This window comes from Ixodes scapularis, unplaced genomic scaffold (assembly GCF_016920785.2).
Source record: "Ixodes scapularis isolate PalLabHiFi unplaced genomic scaffold, ASM1692078v2 PGA_scaffold32__2_contigs__length_656809, whole genome shotgun sequence".
Classification (NCBI taxonomy): Eukaryota; Metazoa; Arthropoda; class Arachnida; order Ixodida; family Ixodidae; genus Ixodes; species Ixodes scapularis.
The window spans coordinates 452262-476521 of NW_024609860.1; the positions used below are offsets into that span (position 1 = coordinate 452262).

General features: G+C 46.9%; 1 protein-coding gene across 1 annotated transcript in view; it reads left to right on the top strand.

Moving 5' to 3' along the window:
• The first annotated feature begins 1658 nt into the window (after positions 1 to 1658).
• LOC121832956 (uridine-cytidine kinase 2-B-like) overlaps positions 1659 to 24260 on the top strand; it is a 68682-nt gene continuing 46080 nt past the window's right edge. Inside the window, exons 1-4 of the mRNA XM_042292184.1 lie at positions 1659 to 1996; positions 8930 to 9077; positions 14034 to 14130; positions 21661 to 21809. Coding sequence (XP_042148118.1) covers positions 1880 to 1996; positions 8930 to 9077; positions 14034 to 14130; positions 21661 to 21809 — 511 coding nt within the window. The 5' untranslated portion in view covers positions 1659 to 1879. The remainder of the gene's footprint in view (positions 1997 to 8929; positions 9078 to 14033; positions 14131 to 21660; positions 21810 to 24260) is intronic.

A 24260-nucleotide genomic window follows, 5' to 3' on the forward strand; every position in this document is an offset into this window, starting at 1 on the left:
GCTACTGGCGCGAGTTCATAGCATCAGCTACGGTTTCGTTTACGCGAGAATGCGTGCAAATGATCTGAGAGATAAAACCCCATGTCCGCGCCAGCAGCTTTGACAGCGTTGCACACTAAGTATGAAACAGGGTATGGTTCAGGTTAAAGAGACCCCAATCTATACTACGTTTCAGCTTATGAACGCTGTGAGCCATCACGGCCAATCTACAGCATGTGCACTAACGTTTCAATCCCACTTTGTAAGATCCGCAAGAACCAGTTTCTCGAAGTATTGCGCTGGGATTTACTACACAGGTGTGGCCACGACCGGCTTTGTGGGTGTGGCTAGGTGGTGCCCACATAAAGTTAAAATATCAAAAGATAAACTTACCTCGTTCAAAAAGAAAAAAAAGAGAACCTGTTTCGGGCAATCTATGTTGCCATTTCCCGGGCGATGTAGACAGTGTTCGTTGACTTGAAGACTCTGCCGACAGATGGCGTACGCACCGAAAACCTTTCGCTAGATCGTCTTATTATGGTGCCTGGAACGCTTCTCCGACTGGTGTGCTTACCGCGGCTAAAAAAAGTGGTCCCTCGATTTCTGCCTGATGACGTCATAGAAGTGTCATGCTGTCGCCGGTCGCAACCCTGGGGGCGTCCCAACAGTTGTGGTACATATAGCAGACGCCTGTTCTACTGCAGGCCACTCTCCACTGTGACAGTCCACGGAAGCTAGAGCAGCCGGAAGTTGGGACGCCTGGGACGCCGTGACGACAGCGACACTCGCGTTCGCTCGAGCTTTTCGCCAGCATTTCTACGGCCAACCGCCAGGATCGCGACAGGCAACAGACACTCCGGCTTCTGTGACATCATTTGTTGCCACTTGGGGACCACTTTTGATGTATGGGCGGGATAGGACGCTAAACACACCAGTCGGAGACGTGATCCAGGCACCATAGTCTTATCCAACAACGAATCGACGCGCCCCGCGCAACTTCGATAGATACGCCATCCGTCGGCAGTGTCTCGAAGTCAACGAGCACCGTCTGCGTCGCGCGGGAAATAGCGCTGTAGATTGCCAGAAACTTTTTTTTTTTTTTTTAACGAGTTAAGTTGATCTGTTGATATTTCAGCTCCATCAGTGCACCAACGAGCCGCATCTCTGCAGTAAATCTCAGCCCGATACGTTGAGACACCGATTTTTGTGGACCGCCCAAAGCGGGATCGAAGAGTTGGTGTACATGCTGTAATGCTGTGAACGTCCCACGTGACTACGGGTCTCGCGCGTCCCTGCACCATCCTGAAAGTCACGTTACACTCACACGGCGTCCCATTGGCTCCAGTAGCTCGTAGTGTCCACGTAAGGTAAAACGTAGTGTAGCAGCCGTTGGCACCTTCAGAGACCACCGGTGACGCAGCTACAAACAGTTCGTTTGGACGTGATGAAGAGAAGACAGAATAGACTACAGCTTGAACGAGGTGGCGTTGGCAATCACAAATTAAATAAAAATACGCACAGCACAAAAACAGTGTAAAAACTAGCAGAACCTCCGCTCAACACGCAACCAACCCAACCAACGGCACGTCAACAGCAGAACACAAGCACGAGTAGCTAATCTTGGATTGGATATTATTGGCTCGGGTTCCGTATTTTTCGAGCGGCTTTTTAGCGACTTCGTGACTCGAAAGCGCTAAGCGGCTCGCCGGGTCGGACTGTAGGTCGGACAGAAATTAGATTGGGACGATGTTGGGTGCATACCCGGTGAACTTACGGTGCACGATTATTCCATTTGGATAGAGCTCTGTAGTTTGGAGAAGCTTGAAAATCTTGAACTGTGAGCTTCTGCGCAGAGTATAGCTCAACACCCAACTCCTTCTGTGCGTGAGTGCGTGCGTAAATGAGTAGAGCGACCACCATGTCTGCGGACGAAACTACCACTTTCTGCAACCTGAACGGTTTCGAGACGAAAACACCGTTCCTCATCGGCGTCGCCGGCGGCACGGCCTCTGGAAAAGTGGGTCACTCTACTCGTCTTCAGCGCTACGCTGAGTTAGGCTGCGATCGTGGCCACTCGATAAATTCATGGCACCGCAACTGATCTGTTAGCTGCTCACCTTCTCATTCGCAAATTTCGGTCACGTGGGCAATAACCTCCACAAATTGTCCAAACTTAGGCAGCGCCACTCACTCCAATGCTTTCTAGTTGGTTTCGATCATGGGTGCGGGCGCTTATTTCCTATATTTCAGTGTAGCTTTTTTTCGGGGGGCAGCTGTCAGGCGGCGAATGGCAGTACTTAATCCCCTCATCTATGCTCCGTTTCAGCATAACGCCAAACGGCGAATAGTACGGCATCAGCCTTCCAATCCGAGCACCGAAGTGAGGCATGTGACGGTGCAATCTAGGAGTGCACTCCTGCCGTTAAAAAGTGTTGCATGCTTCGCTCTGTCAAACTAATCTGCTCGTGCAGACCATAGGTTTTGCCATTTGCCAAGTTATGCCTGTCATGGCATCACTTGGTAACCAAGACATCATTCTCTAAATCACTGATGGTGCATCGCCAGCCTTGTTATCAGCACGTTGGTTTCCAATGTTTTGATCGTAGTCTCAGGGCTGTGCCGCTCAGCTTTGCCATCACACCTTTAGGTGATTGATCAAGGCAACCTTACACTGAGATGTACAAAATTTGTTACTCTACACAAATTTCCTACTTGAGCTTCTCGGCACATATGTCGGCTTCTTTCAAACAACTTTGTAAGCGAAAGGTGTATTTATGGTAGCCTTTAACAAGATGTTTTTTGCTGAAGTTGGTGACCAGATGTTGAGACCGAAGCACCCATGAATACTTATCACGCAAAAGGAGGGTTTCACTTATGGGTGTTTTCTCGTGAAGTTTTTGGGGATCTAAAGAAACTGTGGTGTTCGTCAGCGATGCAAAGTGCCCTCCTGTGTTGCCGTGTAGACTTCATGTAATGGATACCGGTCATCGTCCACATTGTTCCATTGCTATATTTCGTCTGGTCAAAGAGCCTGCAAGCTCTTCTCATGTTCCCAATCCCAGCATGTCCCACACTGCTTTTGCTTTGCGAGGTGCTGACCTCTCGTAGTGTGCTGATGAACACCACACCTCTCCCCACCTAGACAGGGGCCCCGTAGCGCTGAGGTGGCTTCCGAAGATGGGTACTGATGCGTGTTCCAAGCGGTGGCATGGCTGGTCGAGCAGTTGCCACATCTTGTGTGATTAGTGGGTTCTCTGGTTGGGCAGCTATCACATCTTGTGCAACTGGGGCACCTCTCGGATGTCCGAGTCCCACACAGAAGACAAGACCGCCTCTGGATGACCCTGCAGCGACGGGCTTCGATCTCGGATGTGACTGATGTGGCAGCACACTTCCCTTTGCCGCGTAATTATTATCCAGGATCCAGGTCCTGCTCGCTTGACTGTTTCACCCTGGGTCCGGCTGCGGCGTCCTAGAAACTGTTGTATCCATACTTCTTGGCCAACATATAACTCATGCGGATTTTCTGTGTGACCCGCTGGATGCTCCTAGTTATTACGCTTCAGCCGTTCCAGATTTGAGGGAAGTTCCTTCAAAAGGACATCTAGGGCTGGAGTCTTCCAATCGCCACGTGGATGGTTTGTATGCTACTTGAACAGGAAGCGGGCTCCCACGCTCCGAGGAGTGTCCAGTCCTCCTTTTGCAAGAGGGGGTTTAACTCTTGAATTATGCGTTCGACTTGCCCGTGAGTGGCTGGATGATGCGGTGCACTGGTCATTGCCTTGACACCATTGTTGCGATATAATGTTTAGATTTCGTCGGCGACGACGGCTGTTTGATTATTGGACGCAACCTTACAAGGTATCCCCAAAATGGCAAAAATACTGTGCAGCTCTTGAACTACCGCAGCTGACTTCATGCCGCTCACAGCGAAGCAAGTTGTCGAGGAAATTACACGTGATGTCGTGTTACGTAAAGTCTACAAGGCAATGTGGGAGGGTACTTTGCATTGCTGACTAACACCATGAATACCAGTCAACGTCCACATTTTTTCAATACTTTTTTCATCTGGTCGAAAAGCCTGCACACTCTCACGTGTTCCCTATCTCAGCATGCGCCACACAGCTTCTGCTTTACAAGGTGCTGGCCTCTCCTGGTGTGCTAATAAACACCAGACAAACTCCTTGAGGAATCAATTTCTTCAATGATCAAGCAATGATCAACACATCTGCCTATGCACAGGCAACTTGGACTGCTTAGGCCTGAGGTCTCAAACACGTGGCCAACGACTCACTGGGACATGGCCCGCAGGCAACCGGCTATCAGTCCCAGTCCATTTCTCGAGTGCTAGAAATAACATGTGCCATGTGATCTCTTCTTGCTGATTCATTGTCGCTCGAAAAGTAACTCTGCTTTTTTAACATATTCACATAGTTTATACTTATCTGTGTTCATTTGCCCCTGGTTTTGCTTTGTCTTTTGCTTCCTAGCTTATTGTAATCTACAACAATTCCGCAAGCTCTTGATCAGCAGGAGCAACTGCCAAAGATAAAGCTACGAGCTCAAGATTCTTGCCTTCAAAAATTATGGCCATTAAAAGACAAGTATTTGTTCAGAGTGTTGTCGTAAAAATCGTCAGGAAAGCAAAGAACTGTCAAATTAAGTGATTGTTCTTTAGAGACATGTTGAACTTGGTTAATTCCTGAGTTAATTGAGCAACGGAAACGACAGTGTACTTGCTCTTTTGTTCTATTAGAAATGACAGCACTTTGGCAGTGTGGTGTCATTTTAATTATTGTTATACATCAGGCCATGGCTCAAAGTAGTCATGTAGACAAACAAAATCTAAGGATGTCACTGGCAAAGCTGAGAGTTCACAAAAATAATAGCAAATGCAGTCTCTTCTCTTTAAAATCTTTAGACCCCCCCCCCTCTTATGTTGGCCATCAATCTTTCCAGTGTGGGCTATCTGACCCTCATACTCCAGTGATAAGCTCTCCAGTGTAATTTAAAGTAGACAGGATGTAACGATGAGAGAAATCCAAAGCTTCATGGCCCTAGTTAACTTCTGTTTCATTGTTTGATCAGGTTGCTCACAATTCAGTATGCTTCCTGGAATCTCTGAAAGCTTCAGTGGCGCAACATTGCCTTTGGGTGTAGTCCGCAGCTGAAGCAGTGGAAGTGCATCTGTTTTCCACTGCATCTATGGTATGACAAGGCTGCTTTGATCCATCTTCCCTTGGGTGGTTTGTTTACTCTGCCTTGGAGCAAGCAGACAACATTAAGTGTCTGCTTCTGTCTTTGCACCGCCTGAGAACCGATTTTCCGGGGCTTCTTGAACTCTTTTTCCTTAAGTTGCATGCTGTGCAGACACAAAACTAAAAATATTTGGGAATACACCATCTGTAACGGACATTTGTTGCATAAAAGATAATATTCATGAAACAATTTTTATGACCTAACACCGAAAATCATGTCGATCTAAAGAAACTTTAATGGTGTAGTTGTGGAGACTGACGCAGCCTCCAAGGCCTCAGCCTCCAGGAGGATGCCAGAGTCTTCGGCATTGTCCTTTTTCTGGTGTCGTTTTTTTTTGTTTTCCTTTGCAGACGTGTACCTCTTCAGCTATGGAATTTGTTGTAGTGTCATGACACCACCATTTTGTGCTTTGTCCGAAAAAATGAGTAGTTTATGTTGGATGTCAGAGGCTTCAACACACTGCTCAAGAAACCGCTGCAGGTAGTAAGGTGCACAAATCATGGCCGATAGCATCAAGTTTGGCTCTGTCATAATCAAGAAGGCATTTCACGCTGGTTCAGACATTTGTGCTTGGGTCCAAGTGTCTACATCAGTGGTCGACAACCTTTTGGCGAAGCGGGCCGAGTCGCCGCTCAGCCAAGGCGGAACGGGCCGGACGGCAAGCAGCGGGGGGGAGGGGGAGAGAGGAGGAGGAGGACGGGATATAAAATTAAAAAAAAGCACTTGCACGAACTTACATTGACGTACATAAATCAAAAATGAACAGTTTCTTTATTTCACGACAAACAACATGAGATACGACATTTCCACGAAAACCCAGAGACTCCTCTCAGTGAGTCTTTTGGTGTTGAACTGTGCTCGCCAAACTACGAACATCCACATTCAAGCTGCTAACTGCGAGTCGCAAAACATTGTGGAGGTTCTCGTCAGTCATTTGTGAGCGGAAGTTGGATTTTATGCACTTCATTTGTGAAAAAGTCTGCTCGCAGACGGGCAGCGAATTAGTCAACTTTATTTTTTTTTTGTTTCTTTAGCCTATTGCGTAGGGGGGGAGGGGGGGTTACCGGGGGGCTGAGGGCCGTATGATACTACCTTGCGGGCCGGACTAGGCCCGCGGGCCGCTGGTTGCCGACCACTGGTCTACATTAAAGGGGCCCTGCAAGCACTTTTTTACTAGTTTTTAATTTGCACCAAACCTGAGCGTACTGAACGTAGTAACTTAGTGTAACTTTTATTTTCTTGAAATTCGCTTTATTTTAAAAGTTATAGGCAAATCAAAATTACAAAAACAAGCAAAAAATAACCTCCCTCGTGACGTCCTTGGTTGCTTGAGCGGCCGTGAACTAGAGGAGGGGTAGTGAGCTCATCGCGAGCGCTCACGGCTGCCGCATTCCGTGTCGACGGCGCGAGAGGGCGCCACTAAAGCATGTTCTGGACAGGCTGTATGCAGCGGGCAGCCAGAGCGGCTCTCATTGCATTTGCTGCGTGATTAAACACTAATTCGGCATGACACTTCATTGGTCACAAACGACAGCAAACACGGAGTAAAGATCAGTTCAGAGTGGGAGCCACTTCGCGCTGCCATACCGCGAAACGGCCAAACCGCAAGACAAAGCATCTCGCCGAAGGCCTTCGGAAGGCTCGGAGCCGGTCGGATCCTCCTGCCCATACGACCGCAGCGCTGCTGCGTACATCCGGGACCTTTCCCTGTCGGCGCCTGATCCCACTACTACTTTCTAGTATGCGCTGCCTTTTCCACCGCTTGGTGGCGGGTATGTCGACGGGTCATTTCTTGTTTCCGTACTTTATAAACTGCATTTGTTTCTTTTCTCATCTAAAATAGTGAACAAAAACTACTTTTATAGGTAATTGAAACGATTTGCGACACTTATATTTTGTATTTCGCCTAAAAAGAAGCTTTTAGCGGCTCTGACCAGTAGTAAGCCCAGGACCAAAGACGTCACATTTTGCGCGCTTTTGGTACCGCGGGTCGCCCTCGTCGGTGGAGGAGGTTTCCGCGTCGTCCGGTTAAAATATGACGCACTGATATTTAGTTACTCTCTCCGTGCCCGCTGGCTTGCCCGAACTTCAAGAGACGTGGAAACCGCAAAAAAGGTAGCTGCTTAAATATGATTGCAGGGCCCCTTTAAGACCCCTTACAACTTCTCCTGATGACATGGTTGCTATTGCAATCGAGGTTTGTGCGATGTGCCTTATGGGAAAGTAAGGAGTTGTATTGCAGTCGGTCATGCTCAAGTTTAAATGTCTGCACCAGCCTTAACAGGGGAGCTCTTAAGATGTTTTGGGGGAAGAAACAAAACGAAATGGGTCACGAAAGCCTAGTACACAACAATTCCACCAAGAGTCATTGGACGTTGTGACAAAAAACAGCGCAAATTCACTGTCAAAGAAGAAATACTGTGGGTTCAGGTAGCCGACAGACATTTGCCAAATTACTCGGGCATTAGATAGAATGCTGGAAATGTAGGTACACAATCTGCATGTACTCGCCTTACCTGAATTAAAGTTTTAAAATAAATAATCAAAGGAAGGTGCTGACAAATGCACATGCAGAGTGCCATTTGTTTTAGACTTTTGCTTTAGAGTTACATGTAACAATGAAACCGTCCGATCTGATGTTTGATCAGGCAATACGACGATCGGATACGGCTTGTTTGGTCGTGTTGCAACGTCGGAACGGCGTTGCGGTATGCGACTGACTGTCCAGAGGTGGTTGCGGTGGTCGGATGGCCGCAGCCAATGACGACGCAGGTAGCGGGAACATCATGAGGACGTCACGTTTTGGGGAGCGGGCTATTCAGGAGGCAAGGATCTGGTTACGAATCCCTCTTCCTTTTCTTGGCATTTCCGGGAAGAGGAGGAGAGCCCGCGCACAGCTTTATTCAGTGCTCAAAATGGGCGATGGAACGCGTGCCTGTACCTTTCACTGCATTGCTAAGAAGGAAGTCAGGCAACACGCACTGGTCATGGAACTCGGCGGAGCCGATCAGAACCGTTGGAACGACGCGTCGCAAACTCGCTCGGAAGCACGTGTCTCGGATAATCATTTGCGGCGAGTCGGAGCAGCGATCGGACGTCTGATCGGACGGTTGGGTGCAGCAATGCAACCAATTATGGCGAGGACATAACTTTTTGCATTTTCTTTATTACACTTCTGATACTTGTAGAGGAAACTGGCATTTATTGGCATTGACTTAAAAACTGAAACATTACACAAATATTTTGATGACATAGATGCTTGCCTCTGTTGTTGCTGAGCAGTAACGTGTAACATTGTCAGTAGCACTAGTGATGTGAAGAGTTTCCTCATCCATCACATCTGGGGGGTGGGAAAATCGGTACCAAAAAAATTGGTACAGACATACCTTCGTAATTTACGCCGATGGCACTGGTTAATCTTTTCTGCACATGACAGTGAAATGCTTCTGGAAGATTTAAATCGCAAGTTGGTTTTGTGTTGGCTTTTATTTTTTTCGTTGGGCAAATGTAACTTGTTTTGTTTCACTTTTTGCATGTCCTTCTGCCCCTACCCAAGAAACAGGGGTTGGCTAGGGCTAGCCAGCACATGTTGGCTTTTTGCCCATGTCCTTGTCGCCTGTAAGCGTCCACGCAAAGACAGCATCAACTGAGTTTAAAACGTGAAACCCATTGACAGCGGCTCATGTTGCAGACAACAGTGTGCCGCAAGATCATGGAAAAGGTGCGCTGCGTGGGCCAGAGCCGCCTGGTCTGCCTGCATCAGGACAGCTTCTACCGGGAGCTGCATCCCCACGAGAGGGAGCTGGCCAACAGGGGGCGCTTCAACTTCGACCACCCCGGTATGCCGCTGCTCCTCTGCTCAATTTAACCTCCCAACTACAGGGGGCTGCTGTGCACGATTTGTGCCACTCAAAGAAAAAAAATTGTGTCCGACTTGGCACACATATGCAATTTCACCGAGGACACGAATTGCGCAGCCGGGCGCAACACGGCATGACTTTCCTCCTTGGCTTTGCCATTGTCTTCTCCCCTTCCTTGTTTTCAAGACGTTTGACAGCCAGCAAAGGCAGGGAGGGGCTGCGTCCTGGGTCCTACATAATGAGCTTCTTCCAAGGACGCAAGCAGACAATTGCTTTCTCCTCCGGCAAAAACAGTTTCAAAGCAGACCAGAAGTGGGGCAGAAACTACCACTCCTGTCCGGCAAAAGTCGTGCACAATACAAGTTAGGGCGAATCATATCCTGTGTGGACAGCCCTTAATGCAGTCGAGCTAAGAAATCTCCATGAACCCCTCAATGCATGCTCAACGATTTCAGTTTTTACTCTTTGATTTATACTGGAAAATACCGAGCAAGCGTCCACGCAAATGTTGGGTGACAATCAGGAAAAAATGGGGACAGGCATTTGTTGAGTTTGAGCACAGTAAAGTGGATGGGGCACATGGTGGGGTGGACCTTCGTTTGATCTGATGGAACTGTATAGGAGCAATATAGGGGTCCGGCAGAACCTCTAATTTTTAACTTCTTGGTTACTATTAATCACGAGTCACTTGCAACCTTCATAACGGACCAGAAAGCCTGACATGAGCCTGGTTTGTCATTTGGTTTCTGAACTTGTTTTGTGCATTCTCTGACAGATGGCTGTGCAACTACTTTTACTCTGCCCCCTTCAGGCTATCTTGTTGTTTGTTTCAAATTGTCACCGAGGAGGGCTTCATTATCCCAGGAAGAAAAGTTGCAGATGATCATACAAAGTGTGCTGCGATTGAGAGTGGCAGCTGTTGCATTGTCGAAAAATGTAGTTTAGGAGATTTGCTTTTAGTCAAAGCGCTTCAGAATATTTGCTTTAGCAGCTTTGCTTTTAGTGGAATAATTGTAGGAGATGTGCTTTAGGAGATGTGGGAAAGGTGGTTATGCGCTGCCTCTCGTGCGCGATAGTTGAGGTCGTGCGCCCTTTGCTCTCTTTTGCCGCTACGGCCCTCCACCTACTCTCCTCGGTGTGGTGTACTTGTGATTCCTGCTCTTTGGAAAGGGAGTGAATTTTGCGTGGTCTGGCCATGTCTGGGAGGGAGGGGGAGGGGGAAACTGAGTGAGCACCGTGCAGTGCCACACCTTTTTTGTGTTTTGTAGACTCGCTGGGGAACTTTCCAAAACATTGAATAGGTGGTGGCGAGCGGGCTGGCAAGAGCGAAAGAGAGCAACAAGGGGAACATTTCGCCATACTCACCGGTCGATAAAGTCTGGTTTGACAAATAGCACCATCTGATGCAGAATGTTCGGAACCCTGGGACGACTCGTGACCGCAGTCATTGAACCGGATCTGACGCTTGAACGTCGGAATGTTTGCCAGACTGTGACGCTGCAGTCGTGCCCAACTGTTCGGTGGCATGGCCTTCCCGAAATGTCCCTTGTTGGACACCAGCCGCGCTGACTAGGGACCGAACGAGGAACCTCCTATTCACTGCCCTGGGGTTACAGATACAAGGGTGTGTCATGGGCGATGGCGATGCAAAGAGAGTGATAGCCTGTCGGCGTTATCGCTCTCCTCCTAATCACGGGGGTCTTTGTGCATGACTGGTGAAGGATTTTGCTAGAAAGAACACTAACAGCTACCGCTTTAAAAAAATATTTAACGTCTCCAGACACATGGAAAGGTGACATGACCACATGATCTCAACGCCGAGGTTCAGTTTAGCTAAGGAAAAAATGCAGAAACTTTCGTTTGAAGGTGATGAGTGATCTACCATTTTCAATGACGAGTCAAACCATCTTTTTGATATACAAATAAGTCTCTGGTATATTTTATGAAGAAAAGAAAATTAGTATGTGACGGGTTAACTCTTTCCTGACAATGGGAAAATAAGCAATTTTCAAAGGATGCTTTTGTTTTCCTAACTAATTTGCGTATGGAGCAAAATGACACATCAAAATGTGGCCAATTAGCTTTTCTTTTGAAAGAAACAGAGGTTGATATATTGTGGGAAAAAGACTTAAAAATTTTATTCCTTGAAAACACAAAGTACGTGCTGAAAGCATATAATTGCCGGAACTTCTACAGCTGTGTCAATTTAAATGACAGATAAACCCACGGCTATTGCTTCTGAAAGATAGTGCTCTCTAAATGTCGTTGTCTATTTTTGGTTCATCAGAGAGTTAGCCTCCGTAACCTGTGCTTGTCAATGAAGGAATGCTTATATTGGTGAAACAGATACGGTCACCTGGCATCCCAAGCAGAATGCTTTCTTTGTGCTCTACCTTGATTTTGTCATAGCCTCGATTGCAGTTCCTTCAAATTCAGCATTTTCGCCCACCTTGTTGAGAACATGGAACATGCACGTTGGCTCAGGACTCCATTGGAAATTATAGTGATGCTTACCGACAACCATCCGTTAAGCGACAGCCATATCATCATTTAAAGTGTCCCCAGAGCTCTTGAGGTCTAAAAAATATGCCGCAGTACAGTTGAATTATGTAAATAATGCTGTCTTTCTTATGAAGACTGATGCAAGCAGTTAGCCAAGCTAAACAAGTGCAACCACCATTCCCAGGACTAGTTTTGACAGCCCACCAGCTTGTGATAAAGCGTAAATCTATGTTTAAACCGAAACTACAGTTCTTTCGCTATTGAAGAGATTGGGGAACATAGTTCCCCGCACTAGCTTTAATTTCTTGATGGTGTCTGGAAACCATCGATCACCGGTGATCAATGGCCGATGGGCGCGGTCACAAAAGAGGTAAAGAAGCTGCACTGCTTTCGTCGGGCCTGCTTCACGTCGGCGCTCTCACTTCAAGCTTCACCACTTCGCACTAGCGTGCACATAAAAAGCTTCACCGGCTTGCAGCAGCTGATGTGGAGAAGCACCTTGGCTAGCTATGGGGGCTCAGAAGTTTGCTGGGGTGGGTGCTTGATACATCCTTTGCACATATTTCAAATGTATCAAAAGTGGGAAAATCGCTGGCCGAGTTCGTTAATACACCTCACCTTGGAACGCGGGGAGAAAAGCTCATGCTTTTGCTCCCTGCGCTCTAAATTCTAAATTCGATCGCCGTTTCGATCTGAATGAGCGTCAAACCAGTCTGCAATCATGTATGACTTTGCAGAAGGGAGGTATTTGCAGTGATGGAAGTGCTGCGCCAAATTGCACCATGATTGAAAGTCTGCTACATGTTGTGCCGAAGCACTATTTTTGTTAAGTTAAGAATTGCGCCACACCTGCGCTGAGATAGGCTTAAAAAGAGCAAAAATATAAAAATTTGATTATGGTCGACTCTTTACCATTTAGAGAAGTAGGAGGAAAGCAAAATGGTACAAATACATATTTCACAGCGTCTCTACTCATTATATAGTTTCATCTTAGGTCAGATCACAAAGGCTTGAACACACACAACCACAAACACATACTAAAAGTGCAAGTCAATGGACATTCGCTGCCCTTCATTGGTTTAGTCGAAAGAACATATACAAAAAGATGGACGAATGCCACGATGTTGCACATTGACGCCGTTTGGTTGGTCTCATTGGCTCATAGCGTCGGATACGCTCTAAATTAAGATAAAACAAAGTATTGAGATTGCTCGTCAACCGCACTGGCCCGTTGATGCACTGGCGGTTCAACTGGACAGACAATGTCAGCGATGTCGGGAGCTAACAATCTCGATAAGACATTGCAAAATAGGATGATGGTGGCTACTGTGATAAGACAGAACCAGGGTCTTGCACTCCTGATGAGAATTCTTGATTATTGTGTCTGCCACATGCATCCGTGCCGTCTCTTCACCAACGTACACCGTGTCGAGCTTTGCCACTTTGCACCGGAATGCTACGAGCAGCGGCCGACATGGGCGAGCACCTAAGTTAGCGCGGTAGGTTCGGAAATTATACTCGGTACTCTTTCAGTTCTACCTTCTTTGGTCTTGATTGTAGCTCGTTGATCTCTAGTTTTTAATATCTGCATCAAGACAGACAAGAAAAAAATGTGGTTTATTTTATTTTGAATAAATACGGTAGTCGAGGTAGCTCCCGTGCAGCTGTCGATCGAAAGAGTACCAAACTTTGACTTTATTCTGGTTCCAACGCTGCCATAGAGCAGTATACGTTTTCATAATATTTGTATGTGGTTATTTTTTCAGTTTGTCATATTAGAGTCTTGGGTTTGGTAGGTTCACAAAAATTGGGGGCCGCATTTTTATTGATATAAGTGTTAGCGGATAGGCTGTTTTTTGTTGGCATTTTGAAGAAATTATCTTTTCAGGCTAAATAAACCACAGAGTATAAATTGGGAGGGGAGAGAGGCTTTATCCCAACTGAAGTGTTGCGCTATGACGAATTTCTCAACCATTTTTAACACCTATTGTTAATCGAACTTGCTCTGACCCGACCCTTATTTTTAAAAAGAAAGCTGTCTGTTCCCTTTGCACCCCCTCTATTCTTATCACAAAAGGTAATAAGTTATATGCTCGAGTACGAAAGAGGAACTCTCTATCAATATCATATATAAACTCATCTAACGAAGCAGTCACTTTTTAATTTTCAACTGATATGCTAACAGATGTTGCTCCAAAAGCATCAGGGGCTGCTCCAAACCAACATTTTGCTTGCTACAGAACAGTTTGAATGCCACTTCCATTGCTGTACTTGGCATGCTGAGAATGCATTTTATAGCCCACTGGACAAACGTGAGACCGCGCACAAGGCGATTATTTGAAGGGTCTATAACACACTGTGTTTAAGGAGATCTGGAAATGCCTAGAGTCCTTTAAAAGTGGGGAACCACAGCCCTTGTTTCTCGTTTCCCAGGTGCGTTTGATGACCAGCTTATGGTCTCAACCCTGAAAGACATCCTGCAAGAGAAGGTGGTCCAGGTTCCAGTCTATGACTTCATCACCAACTCGAGGTGGGCTTTTGATGGGATCATCCTCCTCGGGAGGGTGGCTGCCCATTTTTGCTGTTCAAGATAATCACAAGCGACGTTTGGAGTTCCGGGGACCAGCCGACTCCCTTTCATCAACGCCATAGTAATGGTCTTCCTTCCCACTCGTTTTCGATAAGGGAAGGCACCACTCCATGCACTATGGAACGGATCATTAACCGCCTCACTTCCGCTGTGTCGTTGCCCTCGACTGCACAGTTCCCTGCACCCCATTTCTCTCTGACTGGTACCACCTGTAGAGCCAAAGCTTTGTGTGGAAGATAATTCTTGTTTTTATTGACCTTGAATGCAGTCGCACCCGGATATATTGAACCTCAAAGGGTTCATAAAATAATTCAATATATTAATATTTCAATATACAAAAATATGTTAAATTAAGCTCTAGTTGAAATTTTCTCGCGTCTCTGCTAATACTGAAGGTCGCGTCAAACGGGAGCTTACCAAATGGGGCACCCAAGAGCCGCTAAATTCAGTAGAGCATAGTTGGCGGGGACTGCAAACACCACGGCGCTTGTGCCTGCTGGGACCTCTAGACAGCATAAGCAACAAAACACAAAAATAACTTTAAAAGATGAAGAAAAAAAACGGCAAAGTGAGACGCCTAAAAAAAATCTCTTGATCCATAGAAAAATGTTAAGCAAGCAATGAAAAAGAAAGCTCACTAAATTCAGGCAGCAAAAAAAGAAAGGCCAAAAAAAAAATATTGAGGTACACCTAAGCATTTCTTATGAGTTGTGAATGCGAAAGCATGCAAGCCGCTCGTCTGCTCCCTTTTTTCTCCGCTGCGTACTTTTCATCGCCGGTCAGCACGTGTGCTCCCCTAAGCACGCTGTCCTTGGATGCTCCGTGTTAACGGCATGCTGATGGACATGCAGTGTTATAGGGTGAGTGGTCATGGAAACGGACGAGCACAGCAGCCAATGGGAGCCCCGTCGACGCATGCCAGCCAATGGAACCGAAGAATCTATCAGCTTTACTTTGCTTCTAATGGGATCACGGAAACTAGGTGCCGTTTTCGTGCTTCAAACTGATGACGTCAGCTCGCTCCATGAAACAGTTAAAGGAGCTGTGCAACAATTTCAGGGCTTTGCTTAAATTATTGTGGAAGTTGATGCCTGACACTTCTGAAGTGAACTACAGAAAACAGATTTTGTCGTCTGGATATCCTGGTTTTTATTTTAAAAAATGAAAAAGATCCAGGTTTTTGCCACCTCTCAACTCGTACGTCGTCTTCCGGGTAACGTGTGCAGTGACGTTGATGGGGTAGGCGCGGGGTTCCGGAAAAGTTCTCTCTTTAGAGCCATCAGTGAGCAGCGAGAACTCATCCGCTCGCGACCGTGTTACCACGTGCTGGCGGGCGTCGCGCGAACAATATGGTGAAAGGAGGAAAGTCTTATCTGGGTCCGGCCATACCCGTCCGGCCCTGTCCCCCTCCCCCTCCGGCTTCTGGCGGCTGTTCGCGGTAGCAGAGAGAGCTGACGGTTTTGTGGACCTAGGATAGATGGCGCCACTAAAACTCCGTATAATAAAAGTTTTGTCGATGATACCAGGTTTTTGACGCATTTATATGCATGTTGGAAGGACAAGATTTATAGAAAAGTTACCTTTTATCGAGTAGGTATTTGCACAGCTTGCTATCTTTCTACAAGATTCCCCATTGACATCACGCCGCATGTTTCTCATGGGCGCCGCTCGCGGCTGCAGGTCGGGGAATATCCTAAGTTTTGCCTCGCTATTACGCGGCGGAATCGCAACATTTCGATGAAAGGAGGTGTGTTGTCTGTCATTTGTGACAAGGTAAACAATATCAAAAGCAGAAGATGCCAATTCTTTCAACGTTAAAATCGTTGCACAGCTCCTTCAATGCTTTTGCATTAAAAGGAAAAACGGGCAAAGCAATAACGGCAAAAGAAAAGGGTAAACAAAGAAAAGGCATTGAAAGTGCTATTGCACAACCATTGTTCTCGGTACGCTCGGCTTGCCAAAGACCTTTCTCTTGCTTGTTTTATTTTAGGGCTAGGGAGTCGTGCAGCATCAGCAGTGTTCAGTAAAAAGGCACAGGCGTGCGTGCGTGCCCTTCCCCATGCTTTTGCCATTCTCCACTTTTTTTTTTCTATGGTTTCGTTGTCTCTCCTTTTTACAACTGCTCTTTTGCTGCGTGTCTTCCCGCATGTATGCTGGCTTGGCAGTCTGCCAGCCACGCAACGCAAGCTGTGGTGCTTGTCACCGATCCCGGGAAAAGCAATGTGCGGCCGGGCTTGGTTCGCTACATCGAGTGTCCCCGCCATGGGAGTTGTATACAAAAAGACAACGCTGCTGTGTATTATATATGATTTTGACGGCGATGTTTGGACCGTTTGATATAAACAATAATTCGAAATACCCGAGTGTGATATAACCGGGCTTCACTCTAGTATGCAAATGCAATGCACCTAAAGAGCTTTGCAAATATAAAGCGGCTTAAGCTGCAGAAGTGTGAATATCGTATTTTCTCACACTCTATGGCACTTGCACTTTGTACCTTGAACTTCGCTGGATGTGGCACCACCTCAATGAATTCTGCTTCATGCTATTGTTAGGACTTTCCCTAGAGAAATGAGACCATTTACGAGCCTCTTGAATCGTTGACAGCGTGTCCACAGTCGTAATTACTATGCCTCGTCTGTGTCCAGGAATAACCACCCTTTCGACGGCCTGCTTGACCAATGTTCGAATTTCTAACCCTTGTAACTGGCTCGCCATTCTCGCGATTGGTTTTCCTCAATGTATATCGCTGTTGTAAACAGCTATGTCCACCGCACAGATCACAAGCCAAAATTAACGATAACAGTACACATTCAATTCAAACTACTTTGCGTAGGATGGGTTGGAAGCCAAGAAAAAAAGTCTGTCGGCTAACGCAGAATTCGGACGTCCGAAGGCTTCTGCGGACAGCTGTTATGTAATAACCTGGCTGTGCCCGGTTTTTTACGTAACAACTGTGCCTCAGTCGCAGACGTTCGGTACACCCGGTGCGAATCTCGAAGGCTTCCGGAGCGAAATGAGAGAACGTAACTGGACACGTTTGTCGCTACGGGAACGCCTGATTGCCTCCAGCCAAATAGCATTCCTCTCGGGGCGATTTGGCTGCTGGAAGGCTCGCTGTTGCGATCACTCATCTGGTAGCAGTTTACAGAGCAATGGCACCACTTTACAGGAGCTGACATCTCCAAAAAAGTCGGCATTTGCACGCGCAAGCAAAAAAAGTCGTCGTCATCACTCATGACCCGATGGAATTTAAAAAACGCTTGCTAGAGTCCTTACTTTAGGTTTGTACAAACCATCTAATATATGTGTATAGTTTGCCTTTTACGTTTGTGTGTATTTGCTCTTTGTATGCGAGTTGTTTTTGGCGTGTTTTCTACCCTTTTGTTTTTACGCTGTATACCCACCCCTTATGTAATACCCCCTAGAAGGTCCTTAAGGTATTTAAATAAATAAATAAAAGAAAAAAGCACACTATATCAAGCAAAGAGGAAAACGAAAGGACTGCACTATGAGAGCCAAAACCCCGCATCGCTTCCTATCACTAACACCTGCGACAACTGCTAAACACACACTACTTCACTTCAAGAAGTCTCAGCCAAGCTCCTGGGTCAGCATGAAACACTGATCACTTCGGCGAAACGACTAGTCGAGGTAGGCGGGACGAGCGGGAGCAGAGACTTCGGCGGCCATGAAAGAATGGCGAAAATTTTGTTTGTTATGGGCATAAATCCAAACGAAAGTGCCCGTCTTGTAAACCTTTTGTAGAGAGTAATAATTCTCATCACATAGAAATATGCCGCTCAAAAGGAAATTCCAACATATAAGAAAGGTTTAACAACCAAGATCTAAGCTGTCAATCAAACTCTTAGCCAATGAGAAGTATAGCAGCCAATGGGTGCTAAACGTCACGGAACACCCACTTTGTGGCTCGCGATTTATAATGAACGAAATAACCGGAAACTAAAATCAGTCATTGCAGTAAAAAAAATTTTTTTCTCGCGGAAAAATTATTTTTTGGCATGCTTGTCCAAACTAGGCTGTTTAAGAAATTAACTTTTTTCTTTGCAGTTACCTTTTAAGAGCGGTGCAAATGGAAATTACATATTTGTTTTCGAAATGAGAAAGGCAGCGACGCAACTTTTATACATTTTGTATGTATCGATGTACATGACTCTACAAATTGCATTTTACACTTTTGACTCAATGTATGCTGTGCCCTATGCTGTTCCATGTTCTAGCGAATATATTCAGCTTAGTGAACACTCAGTTAAGTGAACTATTTCCTTGGGTCCCTTGAAGTTAGCTCAAATGAGAGTTTACTGTATACTGGAAAAGAAGCGAACTGCAGTTGAGCATTAAAAACTGATGGTGCAGGCGCCGCCGAGGAATCAATTGCGGTTTCGGACACCTCGGCTTTTTCGTGCTGTCGCTGTCGCTGCTGCTAATGTCCATGATGATTTCTGAATCACCAAAAGTCATCACCTTTCTTTCTGTCAAACAAAAGATAAATGATTTCACCGCTTGGGTGAGTTGTTAAAAAACAACATCTGCAAGCTTCCTTTTAATGCGAAAGCACTAACTACAGTGGCTTAAAGGGGGTAGTGTGGTTATCGCGTAGCCTCCATCATGCATCGGGAACGGCCACTCCTTGGAAGATGATGTAGATGGCGCTTCGAACTTCCAGCGACATGATTTGTGTTTGAAGGTGAATAAAAAATGTGAATCTAGCAGACGACAGTGTAGTCGACAGCTGCGAATCGGCCGGAGCCAAGCTGACCAAGCGGCCAAGCCGGAGCCATAGCCGGAACGACGGTGCTGCAAGTGCCAGCTCCACCCACAGCCGTCTTCCAACGCTGTGCCGCTTCTCCGGTTTCATTCGTTACACCACCCCCTTTAAGCCACTGTACACTAACTGTCCCATGGAGCGTGGCTGGCATTGTCTGTGACCGCAAACGAGCAACTGAATCACGGCAGTTAAAATGGCCGCGACGCATCATAGTTCCAAGGAACACCACCCCATAGAGAAGCCCTGTCCTCTGGCGCTGCGGCCCATGCACCAACAAAAGGAAGGGGGTGGCGACTGCTGCGTGAGGCGTGGCCGGACTGGGGGGAGGGAGGGAGGGAGGGGGGGGAGGGGGGTGAGGAGGAGTGCGAAATTCCGCTCCGTCTGCTAGGCGCAACGCCGGACTCCCTGTCAGAGAAGCGCTGCTGCCCCTTCTGGCTCCTCTTGGCGCCGAGGAACCTCTGGGTACCTGAGGCATCTATACTGTTGGCAGCCGCGATTTCGGCAGTAGCGAAACGTGATCGTCCACTTTAACACTTAGCAGCGTACAATTGGACATTAATGCTTTCGCATTTACAACTCATGAGAAGTACTTAGGTGTTCTCGGAATTTTTTTTCACTCCTGAATGCACGTAAAAACTAGGAACACGAAGTACCATTTGGTGCCAGAACTACTAACCAAAAGATGAGTACTGTAATTGGTCGCCATCTACAGTATAGACCACTTACAACGTAACCGCTTATAGTGCAGGACCGGGTATAACGCGGTTTTCTTAAACCACCGGTTCGCCTCCCATAGAACTCCATGTATTTACATACCGCTTAAAATGCAGGCGCGTGAAGGGAAATACCAGTTATAGTGCGGTTTTTGGCACAGCCCGCCAACCGCGCCGACGACCGGAGCAGCGAGCACGCTTCCCTGTGCAACACTAGATAACGGCGCTGACGGCGCGGGGCGAGGATGTTGCTCGAAGAAGTGGGGAGAAGCGAAGAGAGGCTTCAGTAGGGACGCACGCACGTGTCGTTCACGAGCGTGCGTCCCTCCGCCCCTCCGCTGCGTGGAAACAAAGAAACAAACAACCGCACCGACAGACCAATCGCAGATCGAGGAGAAGTCGGAGAAGTGTTCGCGCGCGTTGCATGCTGGTCGCGGGCCTGCTGCTTCTATCCGCAAATATGGTGTCGGTTGTGATCGTCGTCGTAGACGGCATTCATCTCATCGTTCTGCGTAAAAGCGCTATTCTTGACTGTGAATTTTCGTTGTGTGTCGCTATGATAACCCAGCACGTACTAGAAGGGAAGATCCACCTACTCGTGCGGCGATGTCGTGGCGGTGCTTTCAAGACGGCAGAAACGCCCGTGTCGTCGTGTTTGTTTACTTCGACTACAGTGGTGATTTCTATAAGCATTTGTGTCCTCGAACATCGCCCGAATTTCTTATTTGGCGCATTTCATGCGTGTGCTCAAGTTCGAGGTATTACTGGCGCATACCGTATGAAGGATGCGAATTTTCACACGTTTTCATCTCCGGAGAAAAGTGATTAGGGTTAGCAATCCTGACCGCTCGCAAAGTCCGTCCACAACCCGCGACGCCGTTAAAAGGCTGCGCCAGGCAAAAGCCGCTAATTTCTTTCAAAATGTGTGACACACATGAGACAAAACTGTACTAGTCTGGTGAAATAAAGACTTTCCTCAAACTAAGCTTTATTTTTCATCTAACATAATATAAATTCTTTTACGAAGGTAAGTTGTCTCATAGCATGTATTTTGGGCTGAAAAATTGATGTTTTGGTTATAGCGCGGTACCGCTTATAGTGCAGATTTTCGCGACTCCCGCGACATACGTTATATGCGGTCTACACTGTGTCGGCATATTTAGGAGACAAACATTTTAATGGAGACCGTAGAATCGCCAGCTTTGTGCATTTTGGTCTTTGCTGTGGCGACCAGCTGATTGCCGGCTTTTAAAGTGAATGGGTTGGCACTGCTGTTAAACTTCTCTCGAACATCCCTCCAAAAATGTGAGAAATTATAAAATATTAAGCAGGGCCCCACTAAAAAAAAAAAAAATCATTTTTTGTTGTTGTTGATACTTTTTTTGCGCAGACTTGTAGGATGTGTACTATGCAATGCTAAGGCACCCTGGGCTAAAGCAGGCCAAGAGGAAGTCCAAGGGGACTGTCGATGTTTTTCTATCCCCCTTCACACCTCTCCTGCTCAGTCTGTGGCCTCATTTTGCAGCTGGTACTGACTCATCACTTTATATCCCCAGCATTTGTAACTCGGTGCAAAGATTCCAGAAACCCTGGAACGGCTTGCTCCACGAAACGACTCGCCTTAACGAAATGCATTTAAAAGAGTCTGTATATTTTGTCGCAAGTTTTGTCTGCTCGCTCATCTTAATCAATGACCTTATCCTTATTGCTTGCATCCCCAGGCCAAAAGGGGAACAATGTTCTCTTCCTCACTTTACGGTTTACAGTTTACCAGTTCGACACAACACGCTCCCGACTTTCTCAACGTGTGGTTACGAGCGGCCAAAAGAGACTTTTGTGCTGTCGAGAAAAAACTCTAGCTAAAATTTGAAGTGATTCTCATAAAGAAACGGAGTGCGCCTCATCACGAGCTCGAAAGACGGAGTTCCCGAGATGCTTAGGCAAGCAGCGCGGTTGTTTCCTCGGCAGGCGGAAGGACGAGTGGACGACGGTCTCCCCCGCAGTGGACGTGGTGCTGGTCGAGGGGTTGCTGCTCTTCTACTTCCCCGAAGTGCGCGACATGTTTCACATGAAACTGTTCGTGGACACGGACCCGGACACGCGCCTCGCACGCAGGGGTGAGTTGCAGCTCTGTTGGCACCTTTCCTTTACAGACACGGGGGTTTGGGACGGAGCCACTCTTCGGCGTTCAGCAAATGCTGTTTCACTCGTTCTTAGCGCAATACTGCGTGCTCTTTTTGTTTTTTCTTCTTAGAGAGGGAAATTTTGTTTGACATTCAGGAAGGAAGCCTGGTTAGAGACTGCCTAGATCTAAGGTTTCGTGCTTTTGGATAAATTCAGTAAAATCCAAAAAATGCTTGACGTTAAAATTTTTGTTAATTCGGATTTATCTACCACATCTGAATTATGGTGCTGCGACGGTGAAAAAACAAGCAAACAAACACGGTGTTCTGCAAAAACGCTTGTGTCAGTGGTCCTGAGGAGAGGCCTCTTCAGTTTCCTTCCGAATCTTGGACTTTCGACAAATAGGGGTTCACCGTTTATCTTGTCAAGTTTTGTTCAGGACTATTAGTCATTGTCATTTTGCATGACGACTAAAGCCATTGTTGTAGCTTTCAGTTTAGACCTGTTAGAGGAAGGGGGTGTTGTAATTTTATAATAGTGGAAGCTAAGAATATAGAAAGAAGGCAGGGGAGCAGCTGAAGGTTTTATCTCGCCACTCCACCCCACGCATCTGCAGGGAGAAGCGGTGAAATGGGATGGGAAAAAAATTGAGCTTTGCAGAGACTAGGTCAAGGATTTCAGTGATCTTAAAGTATTGACGTTTATTAAAGGGGCCCTGCAATATATTTAAGCGTCTACCTTTTTTGCGGTTTCCACGTCTCTTGGGGTTCGGGCAAGCCAGCGGGCACGGAGAGAGTAACTAAATATCAGTGCGTCATATTTTAACCGGACGACGCGGAAACCTCCTCCACCGACGAGGGCGACCCGCGGTACCGAAAGCGCAAAATGTGACGTCTTTGGTCCTGGGCTTGTCACTGGTCAAAACTGCTAAGAGCTTTTTTTTAGTCGAGATACAAAATATAAGTGTCGCGAACCATTTCAATTATGTATGAAAGTAGTTTTTGTTCACTATTTTATATCAGAAAAGAAACAAATGCAGTTTAGAAAGTACGGAAACGAGAAATGACCCGTCGACATACCCGCCACCAAGCGGCGGAAAAAAACGGCGCATACTAGAAAAGGCTAGTGGGATGAGGCTACGACAAACGAGGAGCGTAGAAAGGTCCCGGATGTACGCGGCGGCGCTGTGGTCGTATACCGGCTCAAGAATCCGACCGGTTCCGAGCGTTCCGAAGGCCTTCGGCGCGGGCCCTGTTGGCGATTTGGCCATTTGGCGGTGCGTCAGCGCGAAGTGGCTCCCGTTCTGAACTGATCTTTACCCCGTCTTTGCTGTCGTTTGTGGCCAATGAAATGTTATGCCGAATTAGTGTTTAGTCGTGCTGCAAATGCAATACGAGCTGCCCTGGCCGCCCGCTTCATACAGCCTATCCAACACGTGCTTTAGTGGCGCCCTCTCGAGCCGTCGACACGGAGTGCGGCAGCCGTGTACGCTCGATGAGCTCACTACTCCTCCTCTAGTTCAACGCCACTCAAGGCAGGACCTACGACGTCATGAAGGAGGTTATTTTTTGCTTGTTTTTGTAATTCTAATTTGCCTATAACTTTTAAAATAAAGCGAAATTTGAGAAAAGAAAAGTTGGATTAAGTTACTACGTTCAGTACGCTCAGGTTCAGTGCAAATTAAAAACCAGTCAAAAAGTCATTGCAGGGCCCCTTTAAAGCAACACTAGTTTGCGAGTCTTGTTTCGGGACAGTCGAGTATTACCAGCGGCAAGGGCGTGAATGCCCATTCCAGCCAAAGAAACATCTTTCGATACATGCAAGTTCTTACGAATTTAGAACAGGTTTTTGTCCGGATAATATTTGTTTCAATATTGAATTTTTAAAAATTGGATTGAAAGCAAAATTAAACTTTGAATTTGGGTCAGTTGGGAATCTTTCATAAAGAAACTCCGACAAACTCAGAAATCTTGGCAAGAGATAAACCCAGAAACACACCCTTCGAATTTCACGATAAATAGTAAACTCTGGAAACGTGGAGTCCTACCCATAGCCCTTCGGTTAGTGTTCCCCGCGCATTACCAGAGGTAATCTTTCAACGCAGAATGCGCAGTGTACTGTCGGCACCTAGCCAATTCCAGTTTCGTACTCTGCCGATGGAAACCGCCTTACAAGTGCCACGTCAATGTTTGGCCATAAGCCGCGACCTCTCCACCAAAAAGAGTGCGGGTTGCTCTCCGGCTCAGCGGTCCACGGAGGCCTCGCAGTTGGGACGCTGCGACGACGGCGACACTGACGTTCGTTCGTCCTTTTCGCCGGCGTTTCTACAACAGACCGCCGGGATTGCGACATCCAACGACGTGGCACCCTGGCTTTTGCGGCATCATTTGTTGTCGCTTGGGGACTGCTTTGGATGCACAGGCGGAATGGAATGCCAAACGCAG